Raw genomic sequence first — 19,179 nt, 5'->3', positions numbered from 1 at the left:
AGGAAAATGACATTAGTTCCCAATTGAAATGTAATCTATCAGAAAGATAGCAAGCATGTACAATGAAATGTTAATGATGTTCCCAGTGTTACTACATGTACCAGTGAGAATAAACTGGCAGGCAAATCAAGACAGGGTACTTTTTGTCCGTCAGACTTGCTTTTATTAAAATATATCTCAATTTGAAAGGTCAACTTTGATAGGAAATGTTTGAATTCCAAAAGCTGGCTTATTTGTTAGTGAAGAAGCAATGAATCTAGACTTGCTCCAAGTCTGTGGGCATACAAGTATCAAAACATATAATAAATTGAAGGACTAAACATCAGCAGACTGTCGCACTGATGGTAGGTTAACGTTGCATTGATCGTGGGGTGAACGCCTTGGCCAGTAACTCAGCTGCCGACAAAAGTCATGCGACTAGGGGCCAGTCTTCCAGGAATTGTGAAATCAAATATTCCACCAAACAGGTCATAGGTCAATGGAAACAAGGGCTATTAGATAGACTGAAGGAAACTCCATTGAGGCATAAAAATTACATACTATTCCCGAGGATGCATGAGCACTAAGGCTTCAATTTTTGTTTTGATAGATCAATGAAAGGATTGTACTTGTATAGTGTGACTGGTTGTAATGAGTGAAATCCAAATCCAAAGTGTATCATACTTCATGCTCAGTCAGATTGCATAAATTCAAAAACAAACACAAGGATGATCGAATATGAAACTTTCATTGTTCATGTAGACTTTGTTCGATGCAGTATTCAAGATCACAGGAGTCATGTTTTACTGAAAGTAACAGTCGCGTATCAAAAACTCCTGGCATTTAAAAAGATTGCCATGGATATCAGAAAAGTTATTATAGAACTTTTATCGTCATCAAATACAAAGTGTTATGTAAGGCCAGTGAGGGCAGTGTCACAGTGCACACGTGTAAAGGAGATTGCAATAAAGCTATTACAAAATATTGCTATTTTATTTTATTTTATTTTATTATTGGAGAGAATAAATAAAAAAAACTAGTGTGTGATATTGTATATTGTGGTGATAAAATTTTCACAAACTAATGAATGGTGTTTGCCTGTGTATCGACCACTGGCTGAGTCATGGAATGTGTCAATGTGAAAATACGTGTACAAACCTTCATCAATTGCTGAATTCCTTCACACTTGCTCAACATTCATCGCCAATTTCTTGGGAGAGGCAATCTTTATCAACAAGGAAGTCCTGCAGCTGAAGATGGGATGACCCCCTTAAGAGAATCTTTCTACTGTCATGATACATAAATAGTCTGTCTATGTATATCATCATATTTAAAAGTCCTAATGTGAACACAAAAGTGACATTTTAGTTGGTGTCCATAGGTCAAAAAATTTAAATTTTATTTGATAATCAGTATTTATTTATTAATATATTTATGACATCAATTTTTGAGGCCAATAGAAGTGGCAAACTTCTAAAAATTTTATGGTAAAAAGCAAAGTCACATACCAGTATGTCACACACCAAAACTCCCAATAATCAAGGAACAGTGAGAATGTAAAATATGATATTGGTCATGATAAAGCCTATTTCAGATGCCTTGTTAAACTGATCAGCATTTCCAATTATTCAGGCAAAAGACATTTTGACATCTGAAAATTGTTTTAAAATAAATTGTAAATATATTTTTGGGAAAATGCAATGAAGAACAGTAAACAAACATTGAGTAAACACCTCTATGCCAAGACAGCAAAAAAGTACTATTTTATAACATTGAAACCTGCATGGATTTTGATATCTTAACTTGCACTGAAATAGAATGACCAAGGTAAAATCCAGCCTAAAAAACAACTGTAAAAGCTATCTCTCTCTTTATCTCCTTGTCCTATAATTTCCCATTATATCCATCAAATCTAGTCGTAATGATACAATTTTGTTCCTACATTTTCCCTCTGACTATGTAATATTCGAAAACTGAAAAAGACGCTTCGTTACAATGTATTATTGCAGATTATCAATACGGCATTGATAAAAAAGCCTGTCTATAGGGCTTTGCATCCAAAACGAAAGTAGTTATAAAAACTTAACTCTAGAGGGCGGTAATCACAAAAAATACTGACACGCTGGTGCTTAAGTGCTTTCAGTGTCTGAGACTTCGCGCAGTACGCTCATGAATGCGAGCATGAATATTATTCTAGTTGCTTTACTGTAGATTAATTTTAACAAATCGTCCACATACTGTACAGTGAAAGATAAAAAAAGACAGCCACTAAAACACAAGAAGACAGACAAAATTAGAAAAATACAAAATTAGAAAAACACATGTAATGCAACCGTGACAGATCGCCAGTGACATTGTAACCCAGAAAAGTACATGTCGGACACACATAACGCATTTAACAACTCGTTTTCTGTGTTTAAGCTTCAGTCGTTTATAAAAGGCAACAAACAGCCCTTCTCCTGAAGACTGGAAAATATTGACACTGATTAAAACAAATGAAGATGTAATAGGTCTAGCCACAGGCTCTAGAGGCAATGCAGGCGAACCGCTAGCCGTCACTGATACAATAAAATTTTATTGTATCAGTGACGGCTAGCGGTTCGCCTGCATTGACTCAAGAGCCTGTGGGTCTAGCCGAGTGCATCATGATATCTTAATTAGTAAATTTGCACCATTGTACACCTTACCAAATTCTAAAACTCTATCTAATTTACTACTCTGATGCATGGTAAGAGTATTATAGGTGTATGAATCTCTTCTATCGATTATTTATAGTGACAAAACTTTTCAGAAAAGCGGGCACTTTCTGGCTTTCAACAAAAATTCAACTTTCAGAAGAGGGATTCGAAACAAGATTAGTTCTAGACTAGGAACCTACTGACAAGACGTTACGCAAAAAAAACCATGTATTGAGTCATTCTGATGGATAGCCCAAAGGGTCCTCAGGCTCCGATGATGATGATGTTGTTGTTTTTATTATTGTTGTTGTTGTTGTTGATAGTATTTGCAGAAAAGAACAAAGTATGCGCTGCGAAATTCAATACAGCCTAACTATACATGTGCGTTGCAGCCTAACTATACTATGCGTTGCAAATTCAATACAGCCTAACTATACATGTGCGTTGCAAATTCAATACAGCCTAACTATACATGTGCGTTGTTGCCTAACTATACATGTGCGTTGCAAATTCAATACAGCCTAACATTAGGCTGTATTGAATTTGCAACGCACATGTATAGTTAGGCAACAACGCACATGTATAGTTAGGCTGTATTGAATTTGCAACGCACATGTATAGTTAGGCTGTATTGAATTTGCAACGCATAGTATAGTTAGGCTGCAACGCACATGTATAGTTAGGCTGTATTGAATTTCGCAGCGCATACTTTGTTCTTTTCTGCAAATACTATCAACAACAACAACAACAATAATAAAAACAACAACATCATCATCATCGGAGCCTGAGGACCCTTTGGATAGCCATGCACTTTACTTCATTGGTATTAAACCACGGTCCCTCCCTTGGTGGAGGGACTGTGATTAAACCCATATGTAAACCCATATGTAAAGGCAAGACACGGTCCCTCTGGAGGGACCGTGGTGTAGCCTAGAAAATTTGGTGAAACGTTCACCGAACTATAGTAGGCTATTGGCCGAAGTAAGCTTCTGATTACAAACCAAAAGTAAATAAGGGTTTGTTTCATATGTCAAAAAAGAAACTGAATCAAACATCCGAGTCTACATTATTGTTCAAAGGGTAATCTCTTAACTGAAACTTGCAAAATGAAATACTCTAAAACAACCAGATTGACACCATCGCTCAGGTGTAGCATGGTCCCTCCTCCTTTGTAGAAGGACCGGGGCGCGGGGCGCGTGGATGTAGTTCAGTTCTGGTGGCCACGATGAGCGCCCTCAATACATGAACTTTTGTTATGCCACACTCAGTGTGCCACACGCTACGTGAACCTTGATGGAGGAGGTGGGTCGGCGGTGATGCTGGTTCCCCATTTTATATCGTTTACAATGACGGAATCAACATCTATTGAGTGGAAATATTGATATCTCAGATCAAAAGAGACGTCATCGGATGTACAGGTATTTTTTAAACAATCTATTTTGCACGCACGCACGCACAATTGTTGATCCGCCCATAGACCCTCGAGAAAAACATGATCCGCCCTGAGTCTAGTGGAGTTGGAGGATGCGTAAAATTATTTGTACACTGTCAAAATTAAATATTCATGACTTGAAATTGTTCAAAATAACTCACTTATGGTAAATTTGTTCCTAAAAGATAAATCTGCCGTCAAAGAATTACAGTGATGATTGTTCCGATTTTGTTTGCAAAAGTTCAAACGTGACCCTTTCAACTTGGTTTTTACGTTTGATGTGTTCACTGCATGCCATCCACTGGTTGGACCAAACGTGATTGCAACTTGAGTGAGGCCCTTTGTCAAAGTTCCTAAATTTTCTGAATGAAAATTATCAAAAAGCAACTTCATTTGGGTTCATGTTTACTCTAGACATGAGGCGACATCAACATTGAATAATATTTTCTGAAAACTATCTCTCTAAATTTGAGAAAAAGATGGTTTTTGGAATGTAAACAACGTATAAACGGTACGATTCGTTCTTCGTCACGCTTGAGTGATAATTGGAAATTGACTTCGCGCCGAAAGTTTTGACAGAAATCCAATATTTTGATGAAATGCAGACATACACATCATCTTGGTGTTTCTGTCTACTTAGAAAATACTGTGATGTGTTTGTCGTATAACCCTCTAACACAGATTCTGTCTCGGCTGACTGCAATGTACCAGGGCAGACTCACGTCATCTGTGAAAAGATTAAATAACCAAGTCCCATCTCGACTCCAAATCGAAATCCTAGCATTGTGGAAATCACAAACATAAACATTGTCAGCGCCATCAACGGCAATGCTGTATGGGTGGTACAGCTGACTATCGCCGTGACCGTACTCACCGTATTGGTACAGGTAATTGAAATCAGAATCAAAACACTTGATGCAGCTATTGCCACAGTCAGACACCATGATGACATCCCTACTGTTGACAGCGACAAAGCGGGGGGAATCAAAACGTTTTTTGCCACCAACTTGACCATCAACTTCTGCAATGTGCTGACCAGTCACGGTGTACTTGAGTAACCTATGACCTTGGTCATCAGTGACCAAAACAAACCCTTTCAAGAGAGCTATGCAGTAAGGATTTACATCTGCAAGTAAAGTAATTATTTCGATAACTGTATCATCTTCAGTACAAACAACTATTTGCACATTATTGTCATCAAGTATAAAGAAGTGATTGTCCTTTGAGACTGCTACAGACTGTGGCTGGAATGGCTTGGCAAACTGACCACTGAAAGTTCCAAGCACCTTTTCACATGTGTAGTCTCGGTTCAGTATCTAAACAATGTTGTTTCCTTTGTCACATACCAAAAGTCTATCATTATGGAAGGTTAAACCATGTGGGTTGTTGAACTTCTGTCCTGGACAAGGACCCTGACCCTCCAGTGTGAATTTTGACCATCCACCTGAAAGGTCAAATGTTAAAACAAGCACATATAGCATGAAATTTCAATACATTCACCGTGTAACAAGTTTTTCTCACAAACACAGCTTGAAATTGAGACTAGATATCGATACCAATCAAACTTCATCAAAATTACAATTAAACGGAGAAAATTCTACACTTTTTTCATTTTTGTAATTTCACATTTTAATGTCCTTTTACCATGGTAACCTTGTAAATTTTGTTTCATAAAACTTGCTTTTCAACATGTATTGTTGGTCTAGGAATAGAAATGCTGTAGTTCTATAGCTTGTATTAGGGATATATTGTTCCTTAGGGGAAAACCATTTGATTTCTGGGGGGGTATGGAGGATTTTGAGAAAAAAAAAATTGTCGCCAGGTGAGATAGAAGAAAAAAAAAATTGATCCTGCCATGGCCTGAGAAAAAAAAATTGTCATAACAGACAGAAGTGAAAAAAAAATTGTCACAATGCACCAGAAATTAGCAAAATTTGGAAACCCTATTCTCATGTATTCTTTGCCGGCGCGCCGCCATAGGCGGCGCAAATGTTTTTACCACAAGCAATTCTTATGTTTTTTTCCCAGCACTTAAGATATAAGCATGCACTACATAGGTCTACTTACACCTCAGTGCACTCAATGTTTTCCTTCCCTTTCCTGACCCAAGAAATCATATTTCAGGATTTCTGTTGCAATATCTCAATGGCATAGGCACTATCTAAAGGGGACTTTTTGAATTCTGTAAATTGTTAAAATTTTAAAACACAAGACAGGAGTCAATAAACTAGTGTTAAAATCAATATAGTATTCTCTCAATATAAATATGTTAGGAAGATGTACAAGTTGACAATGAAAAATTGAGGAACAACAAATGTAATGAAATACAAGGGAGAGGGTCACTAAAAAAATTGAAAACTTCAGGGGGCGTTACTCAAAATGTGGAGAGGAAGAAAGGGGACGGGTTACTCAATTTATTTTGGCGAAATAAATTGAAACACATCTCAGATTGCACCATTGCACACATCCATTTCTCAAAATTTTCAATGCGAGAGGGGGGCACCCCCTCTCGTGCTCTACCCCCCTTGGCTCTTCTAACAGTGTTACTGGTAAAAGACAAATTTAAAATACCTATCGGATTGCACTACACTGCACCGTGGCGCACATCAATTTCTCAAAATTTTCACAGGATCTAGGACAAAACTGAACTGTTGTGAATTCATCCTTTATTATCACAGAGACATGTTTTCATTACCTCACTTCAATGACCATTTTGACAGTTAAACATACCATATTCATGCTTTTCATTAGAAGCTGGCAGCTGGAGAAATGACACAAGAAGGTCACAATTTTCGTTCCTGTATATTTATTTATCTTCAGTCTCTGGCAAACAGAACTCTTTTTCACAAATGTATTGTCATTGTTTGGTTGTTGAATATTGTGACACAAACACTGATCATGCATAAAATGTAAAAATATTGCAGTGTTCAATGTCATTTTCAAACAGTTTTACCAAATGCAAAATAACCTGAAACTCCTCTCAGATTGCACCATTAAACACATCAATTCCCCAAAATTTCCAACACGAGAGGGGGAAACCCCCTCCGTTGTGCTCTCCCCCTTGGGGTGTTCTAACAGTTTCATAGTAAAAAAAAATTAAAAAACACCTCTCAGATCGCACCAGACTACACCATTGCACACATCAATATCTTAAACTTTCCATGAAAGATAGGGTAAAGCCCCTGTGACACTTTCCCCCTAAGCCTCTCACGTGTTCTCCCCCTGTACTTTCAAATTCTGCCTGGTCAGATATCCTAGTGAAAACCCTGTCATAATACCCATCCAAATTAAACAATATACTATATGGTTAGATACTGCGTGAGCTTTTATATCTTTATTTTATTGTGACTTGCAATTTCATTTTGATGGGTTCACCTTTTTGAACCATCATGAGATAACTGATGATAGTCTGGCAGAGTACATCAGGATTTCAAAGGTCTTTACTGTTAAATTGCTGTATTTTGTAAATTTTACAAATACATTTATTTGTATTTAACTTTTCTAAGTGGGGGGGATCAGTCAAAATTTCAGAGTTAGAGAGGGGAGTTACTCAAATTCATCATGGTTGACGGGGGGGGGGGGGGGGTGTCACTTGAAATTTCTGAGTTTCAGGCCGTAAATAATGACGGCTCCCTTATATACAACGCATCACAAACTTGATGACAAAGGAAAAAAAATTTGCATTGCTACTCCATTTGAAAAAAAAAATTGATGCAGCTCTGACAGTAGAAAAAAAAAATTGCTGTCACTGTGACAGGAAAAAAAAATTTGCTCCCATACCCATTTCCTCCATACCCCCCCAAAAATCAAATGGTTCTCCCCTTATTCTGTGGAACTCTAAACCAGTTGGAAGTTTTTTGTCCTGAATTTGGACCTTGACCCAACACACCCAATTTATCCAACTGACCACAAGGTCAAAGAGGTCAAAGGTCAAACAAGCTAATAAGTGATGTAAAGTGTAATTTTCACACAACATGAAGCTTTGTCTGCTGATGTAGCTTGAAATTGGAAATAGATATTGATGAACATCAAAGTGCATCAAAATGACAGTTCATCAGAGTGAAGTCTTTTATATTTATTTCATATTTTATTGCTCCTTTACCATTTCTATTAAATGTCTTTTTCAAAATGTATTGTTTTGTATAGAAATGCCAGTCCTCATATACATGTAAAGATTTTTGTAAAACACATGTACCATGGATGACCTCATTTGACATGTTGTAGAATTAAGGCTAAACCTTTTACACCTCTTTAAATTCTTTCCAGAATTTAATTGACATGCAAAACTAAATTTTTGACCAGCTGACCACAGGGGTGCAAAGGTCAAAGGTCCAAAAGTAAATAAATGGTATGAAATTAAAATGTTGTACAGTTACCTGTTTGTCGATTTAGCTCAAAATTGGACCATTTATTGATATAAATCAAACAGCCACACAATGACCATTCAATAGGGCATTTTTTTAAAGTATGCTATTTTGTGATTTGATATTTTAATGTCATTTTACCATGGCAACAGTAAAAACCTTTAGTAAAACTAACTTAACAAAGCATAAGAAATGGTTTTATAGACTTCATTTGTTTTTTCAAACTATACTCACATAAATACATGACATGTGTTATGCAAACATTTGTTTTATTTAGTGAAGGCTGTTACCATGGCAACCCTTTTGTAGATTTCAGTTCATAATTCATCGTTTGCTCATTCTTTTATTAACCTTTATGACAGTAAACACTAGAATTTCATGAACAGATTCATGGCGATGATGCATTCACTAACAACAAAATGGAATAGGAACAATATTTCAAAACATTCTGTAAAAAGTCTTTTCTGGTATGCTGGTCAATAAACTGGTAAAATTCAAGATAGTCTGACAGTGTGAATTTATCAGCTTCCATTGTCATGACTAAAATAAACCTTGCTTTTAATAATGAACATCACAACATCAGCAGAGTAGTGGCAGTTCAACATGTTCATCTAATGATTTACTGTGAAATACTTTATTTCCGCTGGAATTTATTTTTGCCTAATTGAAAGAAGTGACAGGTTCGTTTTCTTACATTGATCATATCATAGCTGTCTATGACCACTGATACCAGTGGTCAACCCCTTGAAAGCCATAGTGCATCCTATCAATCTTTGGATCACCTTCTCTTTTGTATGCACTGTTCTCGGCAACCAATGCTACAGCTAACAGACTTCCCCAAAGTAATAGTGCATGTAAAACCGAACAAATTGTGAGATTGATGCATTGTTTTTTTCAAAATATAATAATGGTTTCAGAAATATGGTGTGAATAACATTTGTGGTATTTGTTGGCAGGGGTTACAAGTTTTGTCAGTACTAACACAATGATGACAAGGCTGATAAAGTGATAATTTCTGCTGCAGGTTTGTCTTGGTGAACAAGTTGGTACAATGTTTTGTGAAAACTTTAATAAACCCCAAGATTTTACCATTGAATTCATTGGAAACAAATCACACCTTGCCACCAAGATCAAAGGATTTGAAACCACATGTTAAGCGTGGATGATGAATTTTCACAGAAAGCTTGCCCCCGCAAAAATAGCAAAAATAAATTCCACATGAAAATAAAGTACTCCACAGTATCTACTAAGGATTTATTATGGTATACTTTCTGTTTACTTGCCAAAAGTTCAACTCAATTTGACTAGATAGACCCTTTGAGTGCCAAGATCAACTTTTGTCAGCTTTATAAAATGTACCCCAGCCAAATGTTTTCAGATTTTTGCCAAAATTTTGATGAAAACCTGTAGGCAATGAAATGTGATGTTAGTTTGATCCAAAATAATAAAAAATATGGAAAAATTCATAAAAATTGGTAAAATGTTGCACTAAAATTTTGGTGGGAAAAATTACAGCATGCAAAGGGTTAACTTTAGCTAGTCCCTCTGTCAGACTCTTGAAAATCATTAACTGTACATAGATCCCAATAGAAATGGTATCAGACATACACAAAACATCATTGAGTCCAGTGATTCAATCATCATGTCAGTAAAATATTCATATGACTTAACTGAACAAATCATGGATGTGACAATGTTAATTTCTACTGAAAAGAATTCATAGTTTTGGTACCAGTAGGGTCTTCAAGTTGGTTTTGACATTCTCACAGTTGAGTGTACGAATTAGGGGTCATGTAGAGCCAAATTTTAACCCCAAAGTTTCAAAGTAAAAACCTTACTTTTGCATACTGTACAGGTCTCACAAATGAGGTAATGTGTGTTAAGAAGTTTTTTTGTTCAAACTCTTTGATTTTCAGACAAACAAAGAAATATTTATTTTATTGTCATTTGAGATTTACTGAGCTTACTGAGGGAAACAAAATATATAAATTGCATGAGAAAAATATGTTATTATTTTGTCCAGTTTCAGGGCTCGAAATTAGCAGTAGTCCCGCGTCCACAGACTACCAACTTTTCCCTGGGGCTACCAAAACCCATGAAATGGTAACTAGTCCACATTGACTACCAAAGCTTGGGACATGAAATTACTTAGTGAACGACATGATTTTGATCGCTGTGACATGACCGACGCTCAGACAGTCATCCCAGCTGGACACAGAAAGGCAAGACAATGACTTTGCTATGCAAATTAAAAGGCGACAGTGCAGTCGAATTTGTTGGGACAAACTTTCAATAAAATATCATTTTTTGAACTGATGTACTTGGATGACAGGCTCGGGAAATGATGGCCAATAAAAGTTCATTTTCATAGTTATTTAATCACAATGTATCAATCACAATTAAACACAAAATTATTCAAACTGCAAAGAAAAAGCTGCCGGGCCATCCACAAATTGCGCTTTCGGAAGTGTACGAGATCATTCCATGATAGTTTACTATGGTGGAAAAATATAGCCAAAACTGCCACGAAAGTATTAGGAACATGACTGTATCAAGTTGTCATCCTGAAATTCATAGTCAATTTATTTTTAGCAATGTTATCTTTACACGTGCTGAGTGAAATGTCGTTGTGACAGTCATGGAAAATATCAAAATTGACATACAAGCTCTGCGTATGTGTGAATAGGTCGTCAAACTTTGAGGCGTCACCGTTGCCTTAGGAGAACGGTATACCATGTACAGTGATACATGCTATACCGTTCTCCTAAGGCTATGATCTGCAGGCATTGATGTCAAATGACTAGAAAATTCACTTCCTGGATAGAATCATGCAAAATAAATCTTTCATTGCCTAGATATAAATATATCCTTTACAAAAAAACTCTTCATTCATGCATGGGCTACCAGACTTTGTCACTGGGCTACCAACTTCAGAAAATGGTAGCCCAATGGGACTACCAGGGAAAAAAGTTAATTTCGAGCCCTGATATTGAGGGTCATAGTTTGTGTGATATCAAAAATATTACATGATTTACAGGGAAGATTTGCATTTTAGTAAATTTGCATAGATAGAGGTAATGCAGTGTATAAAAATGGACAAAAATGTCAAACTTTATCCAACTCAGTGTCTTAGGATTGACGCATCATATCAGAAGCAGGGATTTGTATTGTTTTACTGCTACACGTTTCTAATTGTACAAGTGTCCACTTCACAGTCTGACTGGTCATGATCAACTTAAAATGAGTTAAACCTACACTTGTTTTATGCCATTTGGTTTAATCTGTATAGCTAATCTGCTTCTGCATATTAAATTTTCAGCTAGTGATGGTATTGTCAACTTCTATTTGAGAATACCATATACACAGCAGAACAACAAATGTAACGAGTTTAATCCATAACTTTAAAGGCCTGTGTCAGGCGTCAGATCGACTGGCCAGGAAATTTACTTACTGGATTACAATTTCAATGGAAAAAAAAGCTATGACACCCCATAGTTCTCTTACAGACTAGAACAAACTTAATCCCGGAGACCTGGCCTTTAAGTGAGAGACAGTTTCTTTCAGTCTGTTCAATTTTTTGCTCACGTGTTTACACATGTGAGCATATGTCGCAGCAATGTCCGTCTGTCTGTCTGTCTGTCTGTCTGTCTGTTGGTCCGATATCTCAAAAACGGCTCATCAGATCAGAATCAAATCTGGTACATATATTCAGTTAGTAAATGGCAAGAACTGATTAGTTTTTGGTGGGTGTGGCTTGCATACTTTTTGCACATTTGCATAATTAATGATTTTAGAAAAAACGGATATACATTAAAAACGACTACACACAATTTGATGAGATTTGGTACAAATGTTGATCACACCAAGATATATCAGCAGTGGGAACCATTAAGGGGCAACGTCAAAAGATCGATGTTTGAAAAAAAACTTAATTGCTTAAGTTTGGGGTGGGGGTTTTTGGCCAAATTAATTTCTGGCAGTCAAAAACGATTTAACGTCTTTTTGGCAAATTTTACGATTTCAAGGCTGCTTTTCGTACGCTAAAACCGAACCAGTCACCCGAATTTGTGTTACTTTATAATGGTTTTCAATTTTCATATAATTCAATGGTACATTGTACGTCGTTTGAAAGAATTAGTACAGGGTATGAGTCTGCAATGTTTTCAATTTTAGGTCAGTTAAGTTTAGAAGGGGGGGGGGGTGGGGGGGTCTGAGGCCAAACTTAAGCAATTAAGTTAGATTTATTATATTGAACTTTTGATGTTGCCTTTAAGGGGTGACATGAAAGATAAATGCTAATTTGCATATTTAATGAACTTTCCTAACTAGGGATATATGTCTGATTTGACTTGATCAAAATTAACCAAACTTGGTATGTATGTTAAAGATACTATGATTTAACATTATTGAAAGTCATTAAGCGTTTTAACTTCAGCCAATTCCTAATTTGCATATTTCATGAACTTTGTTAATTAGGGATATATATTTGAAATGACTGGACCAAAGTTGATGAAACTTGCTACATGTATTGAAGCCACTATGATACAACATTTTTGAAAGTCATTAAGCATTTTTACTTCAGCCAATTCCGAATTTGCATATTTAATGAACTTTCCCAATACGGATATATATCTGAATTTGCTTGATTTTAGTGATTGAAACTTGCTATATACATCAAAGATACTGTGATATAACATTATTGAAAGTCAAAAGACATTTTTACTTCAGCCAAAACCTAATTTGAATATTAAATGAATTGTCATAATTAGGGATATTTATCTGAATTGACTTGATCAAAATTGATGAAACTTGCTATGTACATTAAAGACACTATAATACAACATTATTGAAAGTCATTAAGCATTTTCTCTTCAGCCAATTCCTAATTTGCATATTTAATGATCTTTCCTAATTAGAGATATATATTTGAATTGACTTGACCAAAGTTGACAAAATTTGCTACACATATTACAGATACCATGATACAACATTATTGACAATCATTAAGCATTTTTACTTAAGCCAATTCCTAATTTACATATTTAATGAACTTTGCTTATTAGGGATATATACCGGGATCTACCTGATCAAAGTTGGCAAAACATCCTATGTACATTGATGATTATACCAGGTATTAGGTTAAAACAATATCGAAAGTCATTTCACATTTTCATGTCAGCTAATTTATAATTTGCATATCTAATGAGCTTTCACAGCTCGGCATATATGGCTTGAAGGACTTGGCCAACGGTAATTACACTTGCTATAGAAAGTGGTGATACAATAAGAGCAGTCAAATAACTTTAATATTTTTATTTCAGCTAATTACATATTTGTATACTTCATGACCTTTTAGAATTAATCGGCGGTGATTATTGTTCATTATGTTGATCATAATAATTTCAATGAAGTTGCAAACATGTGGCAACGGTTCAAATTTACACATAACTTCAATATATAATGAAACACGTGAGCATTTACAGTTCATATCTGGTATCTTTATGAATCCCAGAACAAACTTCATCCCAGAGATCTGGCCTTTAGATGAGAAACATTTTTCTTCCAGTCTGTTCAATTTTATCTTTATGAATCCCAGAGATGAACATTCAACATGCCTTTTCAAAGTACAATATATTAAAAAGCCTGTCAAAGTATCCAAATTTAGGTCTTGTAACAAATAATTGTTTACGTAAGACATTTCACTCACCTGATGAATCTTTCATTGCACATGGTCTAAGATTTGATTGCTTAGTTTTTGTAGACTTTGTAGTATCTCCTTCTGTTAACTGGACTGCTTTTATTGGCTGATCTTGTTTGGCTGTCACTACCAGAGGCTGAAGCTGTGTCTGTTTCTTTTCAACATCACCAAGTTCACTTCCTTCAATCACTTCAAGTCCAGTGTTACTACTCTGCTTTGTCATGTTTTCCTCTGAAAGTTTCCTCTGCTCTGTGAGTTGTGTATGTGTGATTGTCTCCGTCCTATCTCCATCTTTCTTCCCTACTTCAGACTGTATTGGTTTACCTGCAGACACATTTATAAGGAAGTTTTGAATTTCATTAATTTGCATAGATGTCATGTAGGGAGTAAAAATAAACAAAAATGTCAAACTAAATAAAGTGTCCAACATTGAACAGAACACTTTGCTAAAGGTGAAGTGTGCATATTATGTCTTGACCCAATTATGTGTGTCAGCATTGACCATATTCAAGGTTGTGAATAACATAAACATGGTTACTCTGAACAATAGCCTGTGTATTATGCTAGAGTTTTGGTTATTTTTACTGCTACTCTCTGTTTCTAATGCATTACTTAAGGCACAAGTTTACACTTCACTTTTAGTCTAACTTTGATGATGATGGACTTAAAATGAGTTACAAACATACATGTACACTTGTTTTTTGTTTTAACTCAACCCGGAAAATTATAATTCAAGTGGCGTCAATACATTTCCAGTTAGTGATCATGGTGTTGTATTTTAGAATGCCATATACACAGCAGAACAACAAATGTAATTTCATGGAAACAAACTCATCAAAATATATAAGCAATGACAATGTACATTTTTCTTCCAGTTTGTTCAATTTTTAGTTTATAAATCTCAGAGAAGAATATTCAGCAGGCCCTTTCAAATTGTTTCAAGGTACAATCAAAGTATCAAAATTTAGGTCTGAATAAATGTACTGAATAAATTATAATTGTACTTAAGACAGTTCACTCACCTGACGGATCTTGAATGGCACATGGTGTGAGATGTGATGTCTTGGTATTAGTAGCCTTTGTAGTATCTCCTTCTGTCAACTGGACTGCTTTTGTCAGCTGATCTTGTTTAGCTTTCACTACCAGAGGCTCAGGCTGTGTCTGTTTCTTTTCAACATCACCAAGTTTACTTCCTTCAATCACTTCAAGTCCAGTGTTACTACTCTGCTCTGTCATGTTTTCCTCTTTCCTCTGCACCTGGAGTTGTGCGTGTGTGATTGTCGCCATCCTATCTCCATCTTTCCTCTTTACTTCAGACTGTATTGGTTTACCTGCAGACACATTGAATGAATTCATTCTTACAACAGATCATGTAGATGTGCTTTAAAGTTTAGCTGCTTGTATGTCATATTAAACAATTTAAAACTATGCTTATCCTTGTTCACCTGTGGCAATAATTTCATGTGTAAATTTCTTATTATTCAAGAAAAAAACACCTTTGAAAGAAATCTCTGTTTTCAGAGGTCTTCAAATTTTCACTTTTTGTTAAAATATACCAGATGGGATATGTTGTGCTTCATTTAAGCTTTAGCCAATGTGACATGACAGGGCTCGAAATTAGCGGTAGTCCCGCGCCCACAGACTACCAACTTTTCCCTGGGGCTACCAAAACCCATGAAATGGTAGCCCACACGGACTACCAAAGCCTGGGACATGAAATTACTTAGTGGGCGACATGATGTTGATCGCTGTGAGATGACCGACGCTCATACAGTCAACCCAGCTAGACACAGAAAGGCCAGACTATGACTTTATTATGCAACTTAAAAGGCGACAGTGCATGCAGTCGAATTTATTGTGACAAACTTTCGATAAAATATCATTATCTAAACTGATGTACTTAGATGACAGGCTTGGGAAATGCATGAAATGATGGCCAAGGAACATTCATTTTCATAGTTATTTAATCACAATTAAACACAAAATTATTCAAACTGCAAAGAAAAAGCTGTCGGGCCATCAACAAATTACGCTTTCAGAAGTGTACCAGATCATCCAATGATAGTGTATTATCGTGGAGAAATATGGCCAAAATTGCCATGAAAGTATTAGGAACATGACTGTACCAAGTTGTCATCCTGAAATTCATAGCGAACCAATTTTTAGCCAAGTTAATGTTTACACGTGCTGAGTGAAAAGTCACGATGTCATGGCGAACATCAAAATTTGCATATAAGCTCTGTGTATGTGTGAATGGGTCGTCAAACTTTGAGGCGTCCACTACACATGCTATACCGTTCTCCTAAAGCTACGATCTGCAGGTATTGATGTCAATGACTGGAATATTCACTTGCTGGGTAGAATCATGAAAAATAAATCTTTCACTGTCAAGATATAAATAAAATATCCTTTACAAAAAACTTTTCATTCATACATGGACTACCAGACTTTGTCACTGGGCTACCAACTTCAGAAAACGGTAGCCAATGGGACTACCTATGAAAAAAGTTAGTGAAATATGAACTTTGTCGAAAGGGGTTAACAATTAACATACTTGGTTTAGTCAGATCTTTCCTTTGACAACACCGAGATCAATCCGTAAACACTCAGCATTTTCTGTAAATACCAGGTCACTGTCAATGTCAGTGCAAGGTATATTGGTCAAATTATCATAGTGCTGCTGTTGATCTTTCATCTGTTTTTGTGCCGTCACGATGTCCACAGCTCCACCAAAAGCCAAGAGATGGTTCAGATATGAAAGCATACTTTCTGCACTGGCAATTTTATGTTCCAGAAGTTCTATATTGGCATCACTTTGTTTACATTTGGATATGTAGATATCATCAACTTGACCCAGCATTTTCATTTGTTGCTTTTTAATTTCATCAATTAACTTTTGACACAGTGTGTTAATTTGTTGTTCAGCTGTAGACCTGTTTGCATCTAAGTCTTTCGAAGATCATGTGCTCTGTCCTTCCTGAATTTTAAATCGCTGACTTTCTGAGCAATTTTCTGGGAGTGTGCTTTCATTTCTGGCATATACTTCTCCATGGCTGATTCCAGTGACAACATCTTATGATCAGGTGCTGGGTGGTCAACCACTGTACATTTATAACATATTGGCACTTGACAAGTATCACAGTAGAATTCTAATTTAGTACTGCGGTGTGTAGGACAGAATCTAGCTTTAGTCATTCTGAAGTGTTGTGTTGACATCTTTTCATTGTATTCTTCTATTGTAATTGGTTCATGATCTTGACAGACTCTCATTGCTCTATGACTTTTAATGCAGACATCACAATAAAATTGTCCTCCGCAGTCACCACACCAATACTTGGCCTCTTTCTTACACCCGTCACAGACTGCCTCACGACGTGACCCTTCCAGGATTGACATCACCGATAACCTCCAAAAGGTCATTCAAAAATCGATTGCTGGTGATAGCTGGTACCCCTCCAGAGGGTAAAGGCCATTGATTCTTACATGTTGGACATATCAGCTGACCGTTGTTTGCTTTGACCCATTCTGTGAGACAATGTTCACAAAATGTGTGATGACAAGGCAGTATTTTCGGTGACTTGAAACGCTCCATACAAATGGCACACAGCAATACCTTGTCATCAATGTTAGTCAGCAACTTTTCACCAAAGTCAGATGATGAAGCCATGCCTTTATTCAGTCAAAGTTCACTGAAAATAATAAAACATAAAAATAATTTGTTTCATATCCTATATAAACTATGTTGCAGTTACCATAGTATCTTAGATTTCGTTCTTCTGAACAATTTTTTCATGCCACTGTTAAATATTCAAGTTCTCTATCAACATTCAGCTGTAGCAGCTGTGCCTATCAGCTGAGCATAAATTACACAAAACTTACCATGCATCATGTGCTTTATAACATTATCCCTTTTAAGTCCTGCCAAACCAATTATGTTACAGTTTTTCACTTTAAGAAATGTTAAAAATCTTTCCAATTTCTAAGCTGTGTGTTTGATGTCTCTATAGCGTGCATTTACGGGTCAGTTTAGTGAGATTTTTTCAATCTATTTCCTGGTACCTAATATGTCTATCAAAATCAGCATACACACCTACAACAAAGTATCCTGTATAGTTTACTACCCATATCTCTGCTTTAAAACACTCATGATGAAAGTTCAGTTCAAGATCTGTTGAAAGTCTTTTCATGTTTTAGTGTTCTTGGCTTGGTCTTTAGGTGTGACTATAGTCATTACACAGGTTATATACCTCTCTCCCCATGTAACACCACTGTAACATCTCTTCAGTAGGGCATGTAGCTCTAACAAATGCAAAACACATGTGGCCTTTTCTGTATACGTTATTCTATAGTGGAAGACTGACTGGAATGCATGAATATCGTACTGGTACAACTGGGTTATATGCTGTCTTGCCATAGGTGACCCATAAGACATATCTTTCTCTATCTTCAGTGAACCTTATTCAATGTACACAGAATGTAATTGTAAAATTTACCTGAATTTTTCCAATTAAGTCACACCTACGTATGAATAAGACCAAGTTTTGGAATAGCACAAGTGACCGCCCAATCTTCCACATGCAGTGTCAGAAGTCTGCAGTGACTGGCACAGATGTGAATGTACCAGAACCTGTATGACCCTAAATGACCTTTACATTATATATTCTTTTCATGACAACTTCCCTTAGTCTGGTTCCCAGTGACCCATTTTCCTCGAAGAGGGCGTGGGAAATATAGGACCCTATATTTTCCCACGCCCTCTACGGGGGAAAATGGGTCAGGGAACCAGACTAAACTTCCCTGGCAACAATAGATAAGCTAGCCGGCAACTGCCAGCTGTTCTAACCTTACTGTATGCTATATCCTTAACCCTTACACCACAATGGTTTGACCCAAACCTATTGTTATCAATGGTAAGCATGGACCTGCTTACAGGAAATCAGGGGTGAGCAGGTAACATTTAAGGAAATTTGCAATCTTGAAGTTGTCTATGATAGATATACCAGTACTTCAGCCTGTCTTTTTAATGAG

General features: G+C 36.3%; 2 protein-coding genes across 3 annotated transcripts in view; one reads left to right on the top strand and one right to left on the bottom strand.

Annotated features, from left to right (window-relative positions):
* The window catches only part of LOC139141817 (uncharacterized), a 171,024-nt gene that overhangs the window by 134,928 nt on the left and 16,917 nt on the right, over positions 1 to 19,179 (top strand). The window lies entirely within an intron of this gene.
* LOC139141824 (uncharacterized) lies at positions 3,732 to 18,842 on the bottom strand. The gene is made up of 5 exons (XM_070711511.1): positions 18,645 to 18,842; positions 16,706 to 17,840; positions 15,174 to 15,482; positions 14,161 to 14,475; positions 3,732 to 5,533 (listed from the first exon to the last, which is right to left on the bottom strand). The coding sequence occupies exons 3-5, from the start codon at positions 15,436 to 15,438 to the stop codon at positions 5,406 to 5,408; spliced, it is 708 nt and encodes a 235-aa protein (XP_070567612.1). The 5' UTR covers positions 15,439 to 15,482; positions 16,706 to 17,840; positions 18,645 to 18,842; the 3' UTR covers positions 3,732 to 5,405.

This window comes from Ptychodera flava, chromosome 10 (assembly GCF_041260155.1).
Source record: "Ptychodera flava strain L36383 chromosome 10, AS_Pfla_20210202, whole genome shotgun sequence".
Lineage (NCBI taxonomy): Eukaryota > Metazoa > Hemichordata > Enteropneusta > Ptychoderidae > Ptychodera > Ptychodera flava.
The sequence above is the reverse complement of the archived record's forward strand: the minus strand, read 5'-3'. Positions and strand labels throughout refer to the sequence as shown.

Excerpts from the sequence above, each read along its gene's own strand:
- LOC139141824 (XM_070711511.1), bottom strand. The coding sequence starts at position 15,438 with ATGGCGACAATCACACACGCACAACTCCAGGTGCAGAGGAAAGAGGAA. Across the intron at positions 14,476-15,173 it reads TGCCATTCAAGATCCGTCAG|GTAAACCAATACAGTCTGAA; the intron begins GTGAGTGAACTG and ends ATGTGTCTGCAG. Across the intron at positions 5,534-14,160 it reads TGCAATGAAAGATTCATCAG|GTGGATGGTCAAAATTCACA; the intron begins GTGAGTGAAATG and ends TTGACCTTTCAG.